Source organism: Caretta caretta, chromosome 7 (genome assembly GCF_965140235.1).
Source record: "Caretta caretta isolate rCarCar2 chromosome 7, rCarCar1.hap1, whole genome shotgun sequence".
NCBI lineage: Eukaryota > Metazoa > Chordata > Testudines > Cheloniidae > Caretta > Caretta caretta.
The window spans coordinates 117,511,884-117,531,898 of NC_134212.1; the positions used below are offsets into that span (position 1 = coordinate 117,511,884).

At 43.1% G+C, this 20,015-nt stretch overlaps 1 protein-coding gene across 2 annotated transcripts in view; it reads right to left on the minus strand.

Moving 5' to 3' along the window:
* Window positions 1-359: 359 nt before the first annotated feature.
* Window positions 360-20,015, minus strand: part of MXI1 (MAX interactor 1, dimerization protein) — a 97,400-nt gene continuing 77,744 nt past the window's right edge. For both annotated transcript variants that reach the window (XM_048858445.2, XM_075131080.1), the window contains exons 4-6: window positions 16,461-16,575; window positions 15,118-15,289; window positions 360-11,626 (exon numbers count right to left, since the gene is read on the minus strand). In XM_048858445.2, the coding sequence (XP_048714402.1) occupies window positions 11,463-11,626; window positions 15,118-15,289; window positions 16,461-16,575 (451 nt within the window). In that variant the 3' untranslated portion in view covers window positions 360-11,462. The remainder of the gene's footprint in view (window positions 11,627-15,117; window positions 15,290-16,460; window positions 16,576-20,015) is intronic.

The following is a 20,015-nucleotide window of genomic DNA, read 5'->3' on the forward strand; positions in this document are numbered from 1 at the left end:
ATGTGCTCTTAATGCACTTGGTTGTGTTATCAAGCTGTCAGTATCAGTACAGAAAAGTGTCTTTTTAAAAACTACATGGGATCCTTTTGCAAGGAGAATGCTCTAAATCACTTCTGGACTAGCATGATGGATGTGGCATTAATGGTAGCAAGCTGAAACTGGGGGAAATGGAAATAAGCAGAACAGACCTAGAGCTGACCAGGACAGCACTGCTAGTAAATAACAGAGCAGAGCAGTCACCACTTTGGCAAGTCCTGTCTTACCCATTAATTTTTAATGTATTTCTGAAATGGCAGCTGACTTGACTTTAAACTTGGGTTGACATATGCAGAGTGGTAATAAAACCTACGTGGTCTCCATAAAATTTCATAAAATTTATTTGTATGTTTTAAACAAGTTAATACAGATATCCACAAACAAAATTATTTTTAAATCATGAAAAATGCAACATCTTTGCAGCACCATCCCCATGTTATAAACAGAGATGGGGTCAGCAGTTGTGTATTGTTTCAAAGACTGGCTTTTATGAGTCAGCACCGATCAATGGTGTGGTGTTCTTTTTCTCAGAGTAGCAAGTGGCTATAGCACCTGTGTAGTTACAGCACAAAAAATAAAATGTTCACGGGAGCTTAGAAAAAAACCTCATGTACACTGCAACAATCACAAATAAAGTCACATTAAGTTAGATACACCTTAGAAAAATATTTTTGTCGTCAAAGGATACACATTTAATTTCCAAACTGCATCTCCAAAATAGTAAGATATCATTATGCTGACACATGAGGGACTGTATGTTTCCCGTCTTAAAGCACAAATTGCTACAGGAAACCCATAATCTAGTACAGTCTAAAACAGATTCTAACATGCAGATTGTAACCTATTGGGAAAATTATAACAGCACAAACTTGAGTCACAAATCAGAGAGATGGCTCTGTACATAGGGAGAAAAATGAAATATTTATGTTGTATTAGTAAGAGCCCACTTTTATTTCCCTCCCAAGTTAATGGAAAAACTCCCATTAGCTCTAAATGCATCACTGGTTTTCAGAAAGAACAGCAAATTTAAATTCTGTGGAGGACAATACTATCCTCACATCAGCTGAGTTTTTAAAAATAAAACAAACAGATAAGCATTTTTGTCAGATGCTTCAACTACTGAGAACAAAGCACTGAGGGCCTAGGGGAATCATATTGACTATTGTAAATTTCATGGTCCGGCTACACATCCATTCCTTTGTTTTCTAACTGCCGAAGTTTGATTGTCACTTGACTTAGAGGTCTGTAAATACAAGGAAGGACCTTTGTTCATCTTATAATTAACTTCAGCACTAGAGCTGGCTGGAAAAAGGAAAAAGATGGCAAATGTTTATTGTTCATTGACATTTCTCAACCAGTTTTATTCAGCACTTAGTTTCACAAGATATTTCTAACCATCTAACTCACGTGTGTCTTGATCACTGAAATAGTAAGTATAGAACAGTAGGGTTTCTCTCCCTTCAAACAAGTCATGCTAGAATATAGGTAACTTGGTGATCATATTGCTCTTTCATACCTTTGACTGCTAGAAGCTGGGACTGGACGACAGGGGATGGATCACTTGATAAATTACCCTGTTCTGTTCACTCCCTCTGAAGCATCTGGCATTGGCCACTGGCAGAAGACAGGACATTGCACTAGATAGACCATTGGTCTGACCCACTACGGCCATTCTTATGTTCTTATACTTGCTTTGGACGACAGGAGGGGATCACTCGATAAATTACCCTGTTCTGTTTACTCCCTCTGAAGCATCTGGCATTGGCCACTGTCGGAAGACAGGATATTGCGCTAGATAGACCATTGGTCTGACCCATTACAGCCATTTTTATGTTCTTATACCTGCTGATCAAAATCTTTTATTTGATCTCTAAACGGGTTAGTTTAAACTCAACATTTCCAAAGAAAGTGTTTGTGTTATATGCTAAATTATATGCTTCTATCATCATGCTGTTAACAAGCAATCTGCTTAAGCAATGTATTTGTAGTGTAAAAACATCAATACAAAATTTAACCCCCTGGAGATGTTGTTTAAAAAGCAAAATCTTATGGCTGGTGTGTCATTGTATAAGGGGACACTAGCACGTAGCTGAAGCTCAATGTCTAACCTACCTTATGACAATCACTTGGTCAAGTTAGGCAGAGACAATGTTTATCGTAGGAGGTGCAAAGCTCTACGAAAACAGTTGTTGATGGAACATGCTTGGAAATAATTTTTCAAACACTTTGGTCTAAAAATTGCTTCCTCTACCCAGACTCAGCAAAGGTGCTACTCCTCAGGGAGACTATGCCCATGCTCAGGTCAAACTCGAGGTGCTTTTGCAGCAACCCTGTTGAAGTGTGGTTCAAATGTTTCTTTTTACAAGGCAATAAGTGTATATTTTTGCACCCTCACATCACTCCAGAGAAACTGAAAGGATTTTTCTCAAACTTCCAAAAAACAAATAACCCCAAAACAGCCAACCGACCACACAGCCAAAAAATTGGGGGCGGGGGAGGACTTCAGAAACTTACTGTTTTGAGGAGAGGGTTAAATGGAAACTTTTCTAAACACAACTACAGTGAATGCTATGAGTTGCTTGCTAGAATATTCGTATCCCAAAGCAAGTACTCTACGTGATCTATTACTTTGAAGTCTGTGTGGAAGTTGAAACGATTGTGACGTTAAAACAACCATGAAGATCAGCTTCTATTGTCCATTCTTTGGCTTTCATCTCCTTTACCGCTGAATGGGATAGTTTGCAAATGTTCTTGGAGGTCACAATTATCTGACTGGGCCAAATTCATCCCTGCTGTAATGTTAATCTATAGAAGGGATGAATTTGGCCTATTTTCTTGCGGATTTAGAAAAATGGATCTTCTGTCTCAGTAACATTTGTTTTCACAGCAATTGGAGTCAAAGGCAGAACAGAGAGGAATACAAGATCTGAAGATAGCTATGTTGCCCTCTTGGGTCCTTTGCTTGTTCAGATGTATTGGGAAATGTGAAAGTGTCCTCTAGGTCAATAAACTAGGGCTTGAAGAAGGGAAGTTCCATATAACCTTATGCTTTAAACTCCACACCACTACTGCCCATAGAGTTTGAATTAATGGGGCTTATAGGTTTTTACTCTCTTCTACTGTGCTTGCTTAATTTTTGATCCACTTACACGGTATTGTTCCAGCATTTCTGAGTACACTTCACAAACTCGTAATAGCTACCAGATATTTCTTAGTATAGATTCTAAATCACCTAGAAATATGCTGACACCAATCACTCACTTGACTAGCTGAACAGACTAACAAAGTAACATTTAGCGCTGCCCCCTCCCTGTGTAGTACTTTATATGTTCGAAGCACCGTACAAACATTATCTTACTCCTCACCACATGGCTGTGATGCAGGGTGATATTATCTATATTTACAGATCAGGAAACTGAGGCACAGAGAGATTAAGTGATTCACCCAAGACCAAAAGAGTCAGTGACGTGCTCAAACCACTAGATCATGCAGCCTCCTTTTAGCAAATATGGTGTTCATGTGCAGTGGAACAAACTTGCAGATTACGGAATTTTTCCACCACCATCATGTGATCCCAAGAAAGTCAAGAGGTGTGCTCTTAAATGACAGCAAAAGAGAAGTATAAAGAGAGACTCCTAACTGGAAGCACTAAAGGATAGGCTAGGTGGAAAGGATTCATTTCTGATGCAGGAACTTCCTCCCCTAAAACAGGAAGATCCGGTTCTTGTAAAATGATCATTCAATTGAACAATATTTTCAAAACCAGAACGCTCAATGTTTGCTGGCCCCTCTCACATCCCATCAATCCTATTTCCTACAGCAGTAGGGAATCAGCAGTCACCTGGCTCCATCCACCCATAAGAAGGATGTAGAATTCTAGGAGCCAGCTGAGAAAGATGTGGTCAGCGAAGGACAACATGCAGGCTCATAAACATTAAATTCATCCTACCAGCTACATTTCACAGAGCATGCAAGACATGGCAATGTACAAGAACAAAGATCACCGGGATCGCTGGAGCTTTTCCATAGCAACCTATTTGTCAGAGTTTAGCAGAAGTTGCTCAACGGAATTGTTTGAGTGTCGCAGAGTTTTTTTTGATGGTGTGCGTGTGTGTTGGGCTCTCTCTACTCTGCCATAAAAAAAAAAAAAAAAGAGCACTGGGAGAGTTATCAGTAGGACTTTATCACATTACAGTCCATTTTGGTCAATTTCACAGTCATTAAAATTGTAAATGTCATGATTTCAGCTATTTAAATCTGAAATTTCACGGCATTGTAATTGTAGGAGTCCTGACCCAAAAAGGAGCTGGGGGGGGGGGGGGGGCTGCAAGGTTATCAGGGGGTGAGTGGGGGGATGTTGCAGCACTGCTATCCTTACTTCTGGGCTGCTGCTGGCAGCGCCACCGGGCAGCTGGAGAGCAGCGGCTGCTGGCCGGGAGCCCAGCTCTGAAGGCAGAGCCGTCGCCAGCAGCAGCCCAGAAGTAAGGGTGGCCTGGTCTGGTGCCGCTCTTACTTCTGCGCTGCCGCTGGCCGTAGTTCTGCCTTCAGAGCTGGGTGCCCAGCCAGCAGCCGCCGCTCTCCAGCCACCCAGCTCTCAAGGCAGCGCAGAAGTAAGGGTGGCAATGCTGCGACCCGACCCCCACAACTCCCTTTTGGGTCAGGACTCCCGATTTGAGAACTGCTGGTCTCCCCTGTGAAATCTGTACAATATAGGGTAAAGGTGCATTAAAGACCAGATTTCACGGACCAGGACGCATTTTTCATGGCCGTAAATTTGGTAGGGCCCTAGTTATCGGCCTTCCAGCACACAAGATGCACACTGTGCATCCCCAGGTTAACATTTCTAGAACTCTCCACCTGCGGGAGCAAACATAATATGCTCTATGTCTACGGTCCCTACACTGCAAAAAAAAAAAAAAACAAGCAAAAAAACCCCAACCCCACAGCACTGTCTCAGAGCCCAAGTCAACTGACTTGGGCTCGCGCTGCAGGGCTAAAAACAGCAGTGTAGACATTCCCACTCAGGCTGGAGCCTGGGCTCTGAAACCCAGTAAGTGGGGAGGAGCTCGGAGCCCAGGCTCCAGCCTAAGCCAGAACATTCACGCTGCTATTTTTAGCTCCACAGCCCAAGAAAAGTGAGTTGGGCTCTGAGACTTGGCACTGTGGGTTTTTCTTTGCTGTGTAGACACCCTTCCATGCTACATCAGAACCTCAATTTCTCTGTCCCACTAGTCAGATAAGGCAAAGCCCATATTTCAAGAGGAGGTGCACACAGAAATCTGGATCAAAGTTATTTTATTAGCTTCAAGGAAGCAACCTACCTTTTCTTTTAATGGTGAGCTTCTCATGTACATCTCTACTCTTGGGGTGAAATCCTGGTCCCCTTGCCATTGACTTCTATGGGGTCAGGAGATCACCCCTGGTGACTGCAGCTACTCCCAGGTTTCAAGGAGAGGGGGTTTCCCTCACTCTGGCCTGGTGCCAGGGAAATACTGGAACTCAAACGTAACAAAAGTTATGATCCTGAAAAAAATATTCTCAACTGACAGCAACTGATACAAGCCTATCCTGCTCCCACTAATTTAATTTTGAAAACTCCCATTCATTTCAGTAGGAGCAGCCCAGGTCCTAAGGTAGTTCAAAGAATGAGCAGCATAAATGAGGTCTATGCATAGAGTGCAGCAAGCAACCTAAGAAAAGACAAGACAACAAAGTACTGGAGTTTGCAGCGCAGAAGCAGACCTTGCCAAACAAGAAGGCCAGAACTAAATTCTTCTGCATACGAGTGTCTAGGATAAAATTTAGTTAAAAAAAAAAAGTAAGTTAACCCCATTTTTACTGATCTACAGGTCTCACAAGATATATCACTTTGAGACTACCTTCTGTCAATAATATACCTTGAATGGAATGGGCTTTAAAATGACCTTCGAGTGACAGTCCTCCAAAGAGTAACCGTACCAAATGCTGCAAGCCAGTCATCCCCCGCAACTCATTCTTGGACACAAAATAACATGCTGTAATACACTGGTGTCAAAAGGAGGAAAATACTGAATGGCCTTTTGAATAGGTTTTTCTGTAGCACAATGACCTTTTAGAGACCTAATTTATGCAGAGAAGACTCACCAGGATGAGCTTCTGGGGGAAGCAGCATATGTGGAGGGTAATACAGGTGGGATGATTAAAGGAAAGCCACCTTATTTCTGTAAAATTTAGTAGAGGATGGATTTAGAGCTTGCACTAGAGATTGTGTGGCTCATGGAATCTACAAGCCCAAGTAACTGCCACAACAAAAAATAACCTTACATAGGAAACAAGCCTGGAAAAACATCAGGGAGAACGGCGCGTCAATTTTATGAGGACCAAAGAGATCGTTTGTGACGCAAAGTGCTATGTGATGAGAATAGGTAAGTTTAGACAGAGGAAAAGGAAACATGAGGAAATGTGTCTGCCATGTGGTGGGAAGCAGAAAGCAGATATTGGGGCTAAATGGATTAAAGTGGGAATAAAGTGCTTTGGAAAAAGGACTCAATTCTGTTCCCACTAAAGTTAATGAGAGTTTCACTCTCTGCTTCTAAGGGAATAAGATAAGGCTTTAGAAGAAATGAGATAATGATGCAGTTGTTTATAGGGACAATAAGGGACTATGTGATTGGCATCATAGGAAGGGGAGCCTGTAGAATAACTGGTATCTTCTGTTCAAAGCTGCACCTTTACTTGACTCCATTTTGGCAGCAGGGAGGACTGTATGGATTCCCCTTCAGACATACCAAACCGTTTGGTGCCAGACCTCTCAGGAATGAACAAATTGCACAACTCCCAATCTATGCTACTAACCTACAACGTAAGAATTCCTGATCCCAAATGGATACTCCACCAGTTCAAAAGGCAACACTGAACCATACGTATCAGAGATGCATCCTCACCTAGAGACACACATCCTTGAACTCTAAGGCACGGAAAGTACAGAAGGTTTTGAAGTATGTCTGAAGGAAGTAAATGTAGCTTCACTCTCAACCTTTTTGTTGGGCAAGAGCTCATCTGATGAGACTTTCCTGCTGATTTTACTGTAATTCAAATACCTCAGTAACATCAAAGGTCACCCTCGCCTGATGCTCCAAAGAGGAAAGGACCTCTTGCTAGAAACTAAGATTATACTTGACCAAAATGCCTTGATAATTTGCCATTTGGGGATCATCATTCACAAAGTCTTTTGAAGGAGCTGCATGTACCAGAGTTACAGTCTTGGGCACTGAAACTGTGGAGTTTTCCAGGCTCAGGGCCTCAATTACCCAACTCTCAAGGAGAGAGTGGGTATAACGAAACGTGGTGTTCTGGGGTGGAAAGTACCTTTGGGACAGAGTTCAGACAATGCCTTAAGGGGGTTTATGTTGCAGAAATTCATTCCGGAATGGATTTTCTGCAGCTTCTCAACTTGGGCTTAACCATATTGGTTAACAAACCTATGGAAACTGTTTGGTCCCTTCAAATTCCTGCACCTTCCTCTATGCTTCTAACTGTACAGACAATATTTGAAATGTCCTCCAATCTCTCTCTCTTTTTTTTTTTTTTTTGGGGAAAAAGAGCTGCTTGTACAAAGAACAATCCTGCTCTTCTGAGGGTTGGATCTGTACAGAAAACTAGACAGAGGGGGAAAAAATGAGGATGTCAACACTCAAATAAAGGCCTTGATCCCAGACTTATGCTGACATAGTGAATTCTCCGGGGACAGTAACCAGTCATGGAGTTCCATCCAAGTGTGCCACCACAGATGGGTATATTAAAGGCTCAAAGGTTTCAGCTTTGGATGAACAATGTCTTAAGACAACAAATGGGAGACTTCGAGGAAGAACTGCATTACATAAGCCAGCTGAAGTAATTACTGCTATCTCAGTAATAGCAGAATAGTACATGAGAATGTACGAAAATCAGAAGCTTTGGGGGGCATTTCTCAGTTCTGAAGAATGGGAAGAAGTAGATGATTTTTTGTTTTATAACCAGAAGGGACCATCATCTAATCTGATTTACATAGTATAGGCCAATTAGCTATGATGATCTGCTCAATCATTTATGGTGGCTTCTCTGGGCCAATTTGCTGTCTTGGACATTCCGATGCAAAAGGCTAGATTAACAACAAAACAAAATAACTAATGTTAGTTTAGTTTTTAGAATAATCTATAAAGAAAAGCTAGTGTTAACAATATAGTATTAAAGCAATGAAAAAGGGATTGAACAAACACCACAAAGCAGCTGTGGAAACATTTCTCTCGCATAGCAAATCTTCCACTAATGTCCAGAGGTGTGAAAGGAACTGATACAATGAAATCCATAGAAGGGACCCAATCAAACAGCCAACTTTTGTCATTAACTACTACTATAAAGGTTTGTAGGAAAATTGTGTTTGTTCTCTAAAAGCTCTCTATACTAGGATGCTGATACTTGCCGATCCATTGGGTGGGTCACTTAAGACAGCGTAGATGGAAGCTACCAAGTGGATTACATTTCCCTCCCTTCCAGCTGCAGTATTTGGAATTGAAATTTCCAGACCCTTGACTGCACTCCTAAAGATGACAGCCAATATCAAAGTGATCCCAAAGGCATACAAATGGGTGGCTTTACTGGAAAGCCTTACAGAAAAATTGGTTCCAAAAAACACACTCTGGGATCGCCCTGCTCTGCCAGGATTGCCCAACACTGATTTTCTTCCTTTATCCATTTTCATTTTTTTAAAGTTCTCTAACTTTTATATTTCTCAAATATGATTTTTTTGCCAAGCGACCTTTTTACCATTGCCCACGTCGTGTACTTTTTGATCCAAAAAAATACACAGCCAAAGAGGAACAACCAGAAGGTGGGGATGCCCAGGATGGCTGGAGTTCGCTAGTGATCGTGACTGGTGGGATTCATCTTCAGAGAAGCTGAACAGCACAAGATGCCACAAAATGGTGACTATCAGAGCTCATTTGAACAGTGTCAGATATAAATTCCAGCTGTTGATAATTCTAGCATGGGCAAAAACTGGTAGTTGTGGGGGCTCAGTCAATGATTATCAGTTCACGTATGATCCTTCAGTCTTTACTCACTTGATTTCTTCTTACTAATGTGAGTAGCCCCATTGACTTAAGCTGATAAACACAGGTTACAATCCACAGCTGCCTACATACAGGTTCTAGAATTGTTAGCAAGGATCAATTCCATGATATGCAGCCTGAAAATAAAACAAAGAAGCCCCAACCAATTCAGCTAATGGAAAAACTCCATTAACTGGCTGGTTTGTGTATCTGCTGAGGATAGCCACTAGAGGGAGACATGATCACACACGCTAAATCAGAGTATTACCTATGCACATGTGTAAGGAGATTAGTAAGAGTAGCAACCTGACTCAGGCTTAAAGAAAGGAAAGAATTAAAAACCCAGATATAATGCATCAAAGCATGGAAAGATTATTCCTCCACTCCATGAACAGGGATTTTGTGTCTCATATGTATGATGTCATATCACAGGGGGGATTTGGTAACATAGGAAACATAGGAATGTTCAAACACATGCAATTTACAGAAATTAGACACAATCTACATTAGAATTATTCAGGATCTTATCACGGGATTAAAGGGGAATATACTTTTTTTCCTGCAGGCACAAGAAAGAAGATGGGTATGCTAAAGTCATATGAGCAACCAAGACGGAGGAACACAATTCATTTCAGATCCATAAACGTTTAATGGTGTTAAAGTGCTACTTTAATATGGGACCATATTCTAACATATAAACACAATTCCACTGCACTGCTAAATAAGGTTGTCTTCATTTTTTTGTTTTTGGCCCAATCCTACCTAAAAACAATAAAATCAACAGGACTGAAATTAACAACCCATTCAAATCAGCAATAAGTTACAAATTTTATAAAGCATTTTTTCCTTTTATTTTTTTCCTTAGTAATGAGGGGTAGTTAAATTACTTCAAGGTACACAAAATTTCAAACAATGCCATTGGTGAGGTCTCTGTAAGAAGGTTTTTTAACTTGGAAAACAAAAAAATAATTCTCACCATTTAAAAAAAAAACAAAAAACACAAGAAAGCAAAGCCCTCAAAGTGCACATTAGAAATCTCACCTCCAAGAAAATTATAAAATATTCAATACAATAGCTCTCAACAGCAACAGCACCTGCATAGGTGAGATAGCGGATACGCACGGGGATGTGCGCAGGCCAAATGTTACATTAAGATGAGAAAAGTGCTGAGCTTAACTATTGAACTGTGACTACTGTAGGGGATCAGGTGCCTTCAAAGTTTGCAAAGGGAATGACTCTCAAAAAAGGAAACCAAAAAAACCCAGCAACCCTGACCTTTCCAAGCTAGCACAGACCTTGTTTGTGTTGTGCACGGCAAAGAGCATTTTTGTGTTTCATCAGGTCAAGTGCTGCATCAAAACAGTTACCTTTTCAGTAGCGTTAATCCATTATAAAAGACATTGAAGATTTCATATGGACAAGCTCTAAAAAGACGTGTCACATTTGGAGTGTTTTTACTCCCAACACATTTACAAACGTTTATCAAAAGATCTTTAAATAAAAAGGTTATAGTGGCTCAGTATCTGGGCATGACTTTCCACACGCTGGTTTCTTTCTGTCCTCAACTCTGTGTGTGCGTGCGTGTGTGTGTGTGGACTCACAGCCTCATTCCACAACGCAGCCCGCCACGTGCTGGTAGATTACGGTTTAGTACCCTAGTGCTAGCAATGTGGTAGAGGTACTTGCTTTAAATGATGTCCAACAGAACATTGAGCTGAATGATGATTTCTCCTGAACAATCTTCACTGTTGCCTCTCTCTGGGCATGAACTGAACACCTATTATTATTCATAGGTTGTGGGACACGTCTTCATGGCCAAGCTGCTGTGACTTCCTGCTAGGTTACTATAATGCCTGATGGTGATCAAATATTAGGACAGAGTCATTTCCGGACCAGGAAAGTTCCAGAAGGGTCTAAACCAAGTTGTTCTATCTGAATGCAGTATGAGAAAAACTGGACGTTTCTCAGATTGCATGACAAATTGAGACAGAGAGCGAGAGAGAGAGAGAGGGCTGAATCTCCAGTATCCTCTTTCAAATAAACAAAGTCAAAGCAAAGTAATTTATCATGCAAGGGCCAAATCCAGGTCTCACTGAAGCCAACTGGAGTTTCGTCACTGACTTCAGAAGGACCAGGGTTCAGTCTCACTACACTAGGGGAAACCAAGATTTTGCAACATGACCCAATGGACATACATGGGTTCCTACGGAGGCCTCCTATTGCCCAAGGGGGTACATATATATAGGTCTGTCATTGTTGACGTGTCATTTCTAAAAGAGGATACTGCATCTAGAACCCAGTCTGAACTCAGATTACTCCAGTGGAATAATCCGCCCTGCATTGTTGTCTCACTTTGTTCTAGGAAGCGAACGAGAGTTTGACGCTGGCGCTGGAATAACCCTCGTCACTCCCAATACTCTGCAAGCTGCTGTGATCATCAATGTCACTGATGCTGGTTGTGCTGATATCGTCCACTTCTCCATGGGAGAACTCTGTGCTTTCAACATCCACTTCAATCTCTTCTGCAAAGAAAACGACACACACGCAGGTTAGTGTCATCGCAGGCAGCTACGCCTTGAACTCTACAATTGACAAATGATCAACACTCCAGGTATAAAATAAGCCTCACATGGTACAATTTGCAATGATTTCTGAAAGGGGGGAGGAGCAGAGTGCCTGTTTCAGCAAGGAGGATGCTGTCTCAATGTGTTTCAAAGGCATTACTAAACTTTTTTGCTGTCAGCCAACCCCAAACTCCCAAGCTAGGAACTGGGTTCAAAAAGAGAATTAGACGCGTTCATGGTGGATAAGTCCATGAATGGCTATTAGCAAAGATGGCCAGGGATGTAACCCCATGCTCTGGGTGTCCCTAAACCTCTGACAGCCAGAAGCTGGAACTGGATGACAGGGGATGAATCACTCAATAAATTGCCCTGTTCTGTTCAGTCCCTCTGAAGAATCTGGTACTGGGTACTGTCTGAAGACAGGATACTGGGTGAGATAGACCATTGCTGATCCAGTATGGCCATTCTTATGTTCTTAAGATGAAGAACTCAGCAGAGTTTGGATTCATCATTAGTCAACGGCTCTGCTCTGCAGGCTGTGGAAGAATCTGTGTTAAGCAGCACCACAGCGTTCAGACCCCCCATGTGGCGTCTAGCTACTTTGCCATCATTGCACCCTGGTTCTGTGGGCCTGGGCATTCCCTCCAGCTTGGATTGAATTTATCACCATGAGAGTGGGCTGCTTGCAATATCCTCTGCAACTCAGATACCAAGATGATAATAAGCTCTTCCAGGTCAGGGGCTGTCACTTTCAGAGTTTGCACAGTGTCTAGCGTAACAGAGATCTGGGTCTTCCGGAGACTACAGTGACAAACAGCAGTGCCGGGGGACACTTTACGGTTGTGATAGCGGAGACAGAGATATATAGGGCACTGTAGTGTGTTTCTATACGGACACCGGGTACCATGTTGAACAGCACTTCGGTGACTTTGGGCTATCAAAGGCAATAAGACTGAGGCTCCCAAGTCACTGAAATGCTTTTGAAAATTTTACCCAGAAGACCTTAAAAACAAAGACACTAAAAAATAAATGAAAAATATCGGTAAAACAGCGAAGCACACAGATCACCAATAAATAGACGGACAATCTCTGTGCAATTTGTTGGTTCTTTATGATTAAGGCTACAATTTAGTCATGGAGGTCACAGATTCTGTGACTTTACCGGACCTTGGTGATTTCTTCAGCTTCAGCTGCCTGCAGCTGAAGCCAGGGCCGGAGCCGGAGCCGTGGCTGTACTCCCCACGTAGCCTGCAATGGGGGCCACAGCCGGGACAGTGCGCTCCTGCCCCGTGGCAGTGGCTGCAGCCAGGGCTGTGCATCTCTGCCACACGGCTTGTACGGTTATTTTTAGTAAAAGTCACGGACAGATCACCGGCTCCGTGAATTTTTGTTTGTTGCCTGTGACCTGTCCACGACTTACTAAAAATAACCGTGACAAAAATCTTAGCTTTATTTATGATATATAAAGGAGACCAGAATTTTTTTTTTTAAATAATTCTGCTTGATCTTAAAAAGAAAAGGAGTACTTGTGGCACCTTAGAGACTAACCAATTTATTTGAGCATGAGCTTTCGTGAGCTACAGCTCACTTCATCAGATCTGATGAAGTGAGCTGTAGCTCACGAAAGCTCATGCTCAAATAAATTGGTTAGTCTCTAAGGTGCCACAAGTACTCCTTTTCTTTTTGCGAATACAGACTAACACGGCTGTTCCTCTGAAACCTGCTTGATCTTAACATCACACCTCCAAATCTTCTCTGCCCTTTTTTTCACTGAGAGAGACTTTTATGGCTAGTTAGAGCACTAGGAGGATTATATCATCACAGATACCAACCAAGTGGCTGAGTAAAACTTAATGGTTTTGTTGAAAACAGATTTAACTCTAACACTTGACACACAGTTGGGAGAAAAAAAAATCTCTGTGAAAGATTCAACATTTCCCCGCACTCTTCAGTGGAGGGAGGAGAAAGCACTTGCTTCATATGCAAATCCTCCAGAAGAATTGTCCAGTAAAATGGGAAAGACAAGACTTTAACTTAGAAATAGCAGGAACAAGCAGAAAATGGAACCCTGATTTTTGAAACTTCCTTTTAGGCCAGAGGTGGACAAACTATGGCCTGCAGGACCCTCCTGCTCGGCCCCTGAGCTCCTGGCCTGGGAGACTAGCCCCCGGCCCCTCCCCCGCAGCCACAGCATGGCATGCCGCCAGTGTAGTGTATTAAACTGCTCCGCGAAGGAACGTGCTACTGGTAGCAGTTACCGAGAACAATTTATTACACTACACCGGTGCAACGCTCTGGGCGGCGCGACTTTAGCGCCACCAGCCACCGGTGCTCTGTGCTGCGTGGTAAGGGGGCAGGGAGCGGGGGGGTAGATAGAGGGCAGGGGAGTTCAGGGTCGTGGTCAGGGGGCATGGGTGTGGATGGGGTCAGGGTGGTCAGAGGGTGGAGGATGGGGGTGTGTGTGAATGGGGATGGGGGTCCCGGGGGATAGTTAGGAAGGAGGGGGGGTTGGATGGGGCTGTGTGGGGCAGGGGTTCCGGGGGCGGTTAGGGGACAAGGAGCAGTGGATGGGGCAGGAGTCCCGGGGGGGGGGGAGGGAGAGAGAGGGGAACAGCTTGGCACAGCCTCCCCTAACCTTCCCTCCATACAATTTCCAAAACCCGATGTGGCCCTTAGGCCAAAAAGTTTGCCCATCCCTGTTCTAGGCCTTCTTTTTACATTATAAAGAAGAGGAGCACAACCCATATTTATACTTTTAAGCATGTGTTTGGTTACTGAGTTGGGATCATGGATCATTATTTTTAAAACAAAGCTTTTGCATTCTGACTTTAGACAACTGTTCAAATACAGCAGTCAAGTTCAAATGCCACAAGAATCACCTGAATCCACAATCACAACCCCTTTCCTCAACTTAAGCAAGACTGACCAACAACTGAGGCAGAAAGACATGACAAAGCCCACATCCTTTGCTTGACAAATACAGAGACTCATTCAATGGCAAAGCAAAGAGAAAAGTAACACAAAGAGCACAACAGGAAGGAAGGTTTCAGAGTAGCAGCCGTGTTAGTCTGTATTCGCAAAAAGAAAAGGAGTACTTGTGGCACCTTAGAGACTAACCAATTTATTTGAGCATAAGGTTTTGCGAAAGCTTATGCTCAAATAAGTTGGTTAGTCTCTAAGGTGCCACAAGTACTCCTTTTCTTTTTGCGAATAGAAGGAAGGAATCATTCGCCACCCTCTCAAATTTTCAAGAGAGGTCAGTCTTCATCCTGATCCATCCCTTTTTGTAGATTCACAGATTCTAAGGTTAGAAGGGCCCACTGTGGTCATCTCATCTGACCTCCTGCACAACACAGGCCATAAGACTTCCCTAATTAATTCCTGTTTGAGCTAGAGCAGATCTTTTCAAAAAGTATTTTAATTAAGCTGGACGCATGTAGAACACCTACCTCGCTCTGAATCCGAGCGATCAGAGGAAATGGTTGAGCCAATGCTGTCCATTCGTATTCGCTCTATCTCCTGAGGACCTTGCAGTTGTTCCAGCCTTCTCTTTAAGAATCTTTGTTCTCGTTCCAGGTTTTCAAGCTGGTGTTGGCTTCTCCTCTCGGCCTCCTCAAGTTTCTGACATGATAGAATACAACTTGATTATGACTTTAATTCTTGTTTTCTACAGCACAGCCATATACTTTGCTTCAGATTTTCCCATGTTCTGAAAGGATTTATGCTCAGACAAGTATCGGACCAGACTGCCCTTCAGTCACTAGTAGAAATGAAGTCTACTTGTGTCTTTTTTGGTTTACACCTTTGCTACACCTTTTCATATTTGTATAAGGAGGATTTTTGGGGATGAATGAATATCTATATGGGATTGTGTGTTTTTTTTTTTAATTATTGTGTTTTATAAACGGGTAATTAACCAATAAGATGCATCACTGAGTTAATCCACCAGGGGGCCCCAATTCCCTTAATCAAACAGATTCTGCATTTGTTATGATCACTCGTAACACAGGTTTACACAAAAATTTATCCTGGGATGTCTGGCTTTCTTGTTGCTTGGTTTAGTAGGTATTTCTCAGAAGCAGTTTTCCATTTAAATAACTATTTATGTAACCTGCTACAGACTCCTCTGATCACAGCTGGGAAATCTACAGACCAATGTTCTGTGTTTCCGGATGGCCAACCCGTTGCATAAGATGGGAGTCATTTCAGGCTAACACTTTCCTTTAAGCAGGGCTCCCTCCCTTACCAACCCAGAGCTGCAACAAAGGATTTAGGTATATTCCTAATCCCTACAAGACTGGATTTTCTTTTTATACTTTACTTTGCCAGAAGCAATCTATGAAGGGCTTTGGGAAGTTGGCAGAACCACAGATGAAAGACGATGGAAACAATAAGATGTCAACCCTGTTTCACTCTAGAGGCCTATACTGATTTGCCAGCAAGAGGAATGCACTGGAGTGACAGAAGTTACATTTTCCATCAAATTGCAGCCCCTCAATCACATTAGATGTGTTTCTACTTTAAAAAAAGAGCAAGATCTGCTACTGTCTTCCCCCATCATAATACAGAACAGGATCCCCACTCCCCAAATCAATAATTTCCAGAGTTAACAGAGTTTATTATGGACCCTCCGAATAACACATGTTGTAATAATGATGGATGATTTAACAGAAGGAGCAATGCATTTGAGAGGTGTTAGTCTCCGGGAGAGCAGATTTAACTCTGGACAGTGGGTGAGTGACTGGTGCAGTTAGAAACAGCGTCTGGGAAGCCTGGGAAAAGCAGTGCTTACCTTAATGTGTGCTTTGGCTTTGTTAAGCAGCCCAAGCGTTGTGTGCCGGGTGCAGTCTGGCCCTAGTGGTATCAGAACCTTTAAACGTTCTAAGCACAGGCGTAGATGAGCACGTCTGGAGGAGGAGAGAGACACTGATTAGGAGTTTCAGCCTTATAAAGGACAAAAATCAAACTCATTTCCCCCCCATGCAGGCTCAATTTTCCACACATCACCCTGTTTCCTTCAGATACTTTATGCCCTGCCATTAAATGTTTACACTGCAAACACTAGTCACTCAACAACATTAGCTCTATTGCTAACCTCTGACAGACAGTTTATTTCCTGGCACTCACACCTGATAACCTGTCTCGGCTGGATGAACGCTGGGGAGGAAAAATGCACTGAGGCAATGGTTGTGTGTTTGGTCTCACATAACTTCAAGCTGCCAGCTATTTGCAGCCTACTACACTATGTAGAGTTTTATATCAAGGCACTTTCAAGTGTCCAGTGGCATTTACACACTAGCACATTACTGGTTAAGGAAAAAACCTAACATTATATATTGTGCTATGTAACATTCACTGCCCATCTTCCTCTTTTTCCAGCCATATGAGGCAAAAAGGAAGCCTAACTGACTGCAGCAAACTCCTTACCGCAAAGTGACTGAATTACACCTCACACTCATTAAAGGATCAGATTTGCACTCTTTGGGCATTCTGACTGCAAGGAACGCAGGGCTGCATATTTCCTAGCCCGGTCTTTGAACTCGAGGTGTTAACACAGGTTCTCTGGGAGCAGAGAACCATGGCCTATTTGTGCTTCCACCCCTTGTACTATATTCTACAATAACAACCCCAAACACCACAGTACTACTGGAATATTTTGTTTTGGACCATTATTACAGAACACTGTAGTTTGGTTTGTTTTTTTTAAATATGGGAAACTGCTCAGAGAGCAATCTAGAAATATAACCCCACTCAGACACCACAGTAAAACCAGTTCTGTTTTCGCCCATTCTGTATTATGTATTCAGGGATTAACATTAGATTTATGGAACACAGTAAAGTTTTTTTCCAGACTCTACATTAATGATTTATGTCTGAATTTGTAATCCCAATCAATAGCACAATGCCATCAGATGATCAGCCTATACTCAAGGTATCCCAGTGCAAAAGGTTCTTGAAAGCCTTTACCAGGCCCGTTCAGACATAAAGGGACGGAATCTAAACTCAGTCCATCTGAATGCAGAAAAACAAATTAGTTTGGACGGTTCATTTACATTTTGTATTTGAAATTCACTATTGTTCGCGGTTTGAAAGGGATGGGGAGAGGAGTCTGTAATCATGCAATTATGTCACTGACAAGCAAGGATGATTAAGGGTAAAGGGGTCAGGGGTTTAGCTGATGAACTGTCAGTACAAGAGCAGCACCCACTACAGTTCAGGGTTTGTCAGTGTTTCCATTATAAAAACCTCTTACAAAAGGGCTATAATTCAGCTGCAGTAGCTGCCTCAGGGCTGAAATTTGGGCTTTGGCTGAGAAATGTGTGTTTTTAATGAAATATTTATTAAGAGATTTGGTTTTTAAAGTGTCAAACATTAAAAAAAACCCAAACCATGTCAATGGCACCCTCCCACTCAGCTTTTTCTACAATGAAACCCGCTAGCATTTAATCCTTATTGCTGACTAAGAGCTTTCACTACTTGGGAAAACCAATTTCAGTTGACAGCCATTTCGTGTAGGTAAACAGCTCTGGGCATGGTCAGCAACAGGTGCTCTGCTAATCACATTACAAGGACGTTTCGACCCAACGCTGAGCAAATCTGCAATGTAAGGATCAGCGGGACTTGAACCTGGGCCTGCAGGCAGCTCACGCTGGCACAAGTCTGTAACCTGACTTGACTGTTTCCAGCGACCCACAACCCACAGAGGTTGTACCACCACAGGAAGTTCCACCTCGAGCGATCTGACTGACAGTTGTCTTAGCAATCCCCGATTGGCTCCTTGACGCTTATATAAGTCTATGGGGTGTACCAGGAAGTGTTCAGTCAACAATGTGGATCCCCTGGAATGCCAACACTGACCCTGATACCTGGTACTGACCCTCAGCCTGATTCCTGACCTTGTCTCTGGCTCTCACCCTCAGCTTTACTCTTGACTACAAGCCTGACCCTGACCGCGGACTTCTACCCTCCCACCACTAGTTCTGCCTACCTTTCTCCAGGATCCTGACACGAACAGGTTGGGAAATAGACTTCTGTTTAGTTTGGCATCCGGAAGTCTGAATTCTGACCTGAAGCTCCTGCAAACTAGCTCGTTGTTTGAGTCCACAAAACTGGGCTGGACATTTTGCAAGACACCAGCCTCTCAGGAGTCGTCAATCACTGCCATTTCCTGTTACAGCTGGAAAAGCTCAGAATGGCTTCCCTCATAGCATTTCACCACTGCACCAGAAAGGAAGGGTGGCTTTGTAACTAAGGCACTGGACTGGGACTCAGGGGAGACAGAGTTGATTTCTCCTGGTCTCCACTATAGTGTTAGGTTGAGTTATCTACACTTGAATTAACTCCTCTCGAGTGAGCCTAGTTCGACTGAGAACGAACCCACCACAAAATGGCTCTGGAGCTGCAGGGTGATTGGATTAGCAGCAGGGAGTGTTTGCATTAGCAATACAGAGTAGCCATGTCCCCACTGCAGTACTAGCTCCAACATAAGCAGCATCTGAGCTTCAATCCATCCCCCACAACGGGCGAGGTAAGTTGAGGTGAAAGCACCAATGAGAGATGTGCGTGTGTGGATGGGAATCAGGTTAGGGGCAACACTGAAGTTAGACCTCAAGCTAACAAGGCAGTGAAGACAGGTCTCTCTGTGCTTTCCCACAGGAATAATAATACTTCCTTTCTCCCATCCTTTACTCATCTTTATCTATTTGGATTGTAAACTCTTCTGGGCAGGGACTATGGGCTAGTCTACACATCAAAGACCTTTCTCAGTACACCTATACCAACAAAGGCTCTTCATGGGGATACAGATTATACCAGCAAAAGGAGTTATTTTGCCATTATAGGTAAACCACCTCCGCAAACAACATAAGCTATACCAACAAAATGGCTCCTTTGTTGGCATACACTGCAGCTACGTGGAGTATAGGGGGAGGGCATGCTGACATAGCTATGCAGGAAAACCTTGGTAGTTTATATCCAGCCTCTCTCCCCCATGTCTCTGTACAGAGCCTAGCAAAAATGGGCCCCAATCTTGGTTGGGACTATATGTGGAGTTATCAAAACTGAGGTAACACCAACTGTTACCACCTCTGGTTCCATTCCTAACAGAAACCTGAGGTCATTGTCCCAGAACAAGGATGATTCTCGATCAGAGGTGGGAAAACTATAGCCCGTGGGACCGTCTGGCCCGGCCCTTGATCTCCCGGCCGGGGAGGCTAGTCCCTGGCCCTTCCCCCACAGCCTCAGCACGCTGCACCGCCAGCGCGGGAAGGGGCTGCACTGCAGGGGCAGGGGAGAGCAGGAAGGGAGGCTCACCTCCAGCCTCAGGGGAGCAGGTGGGCGGTGTGGG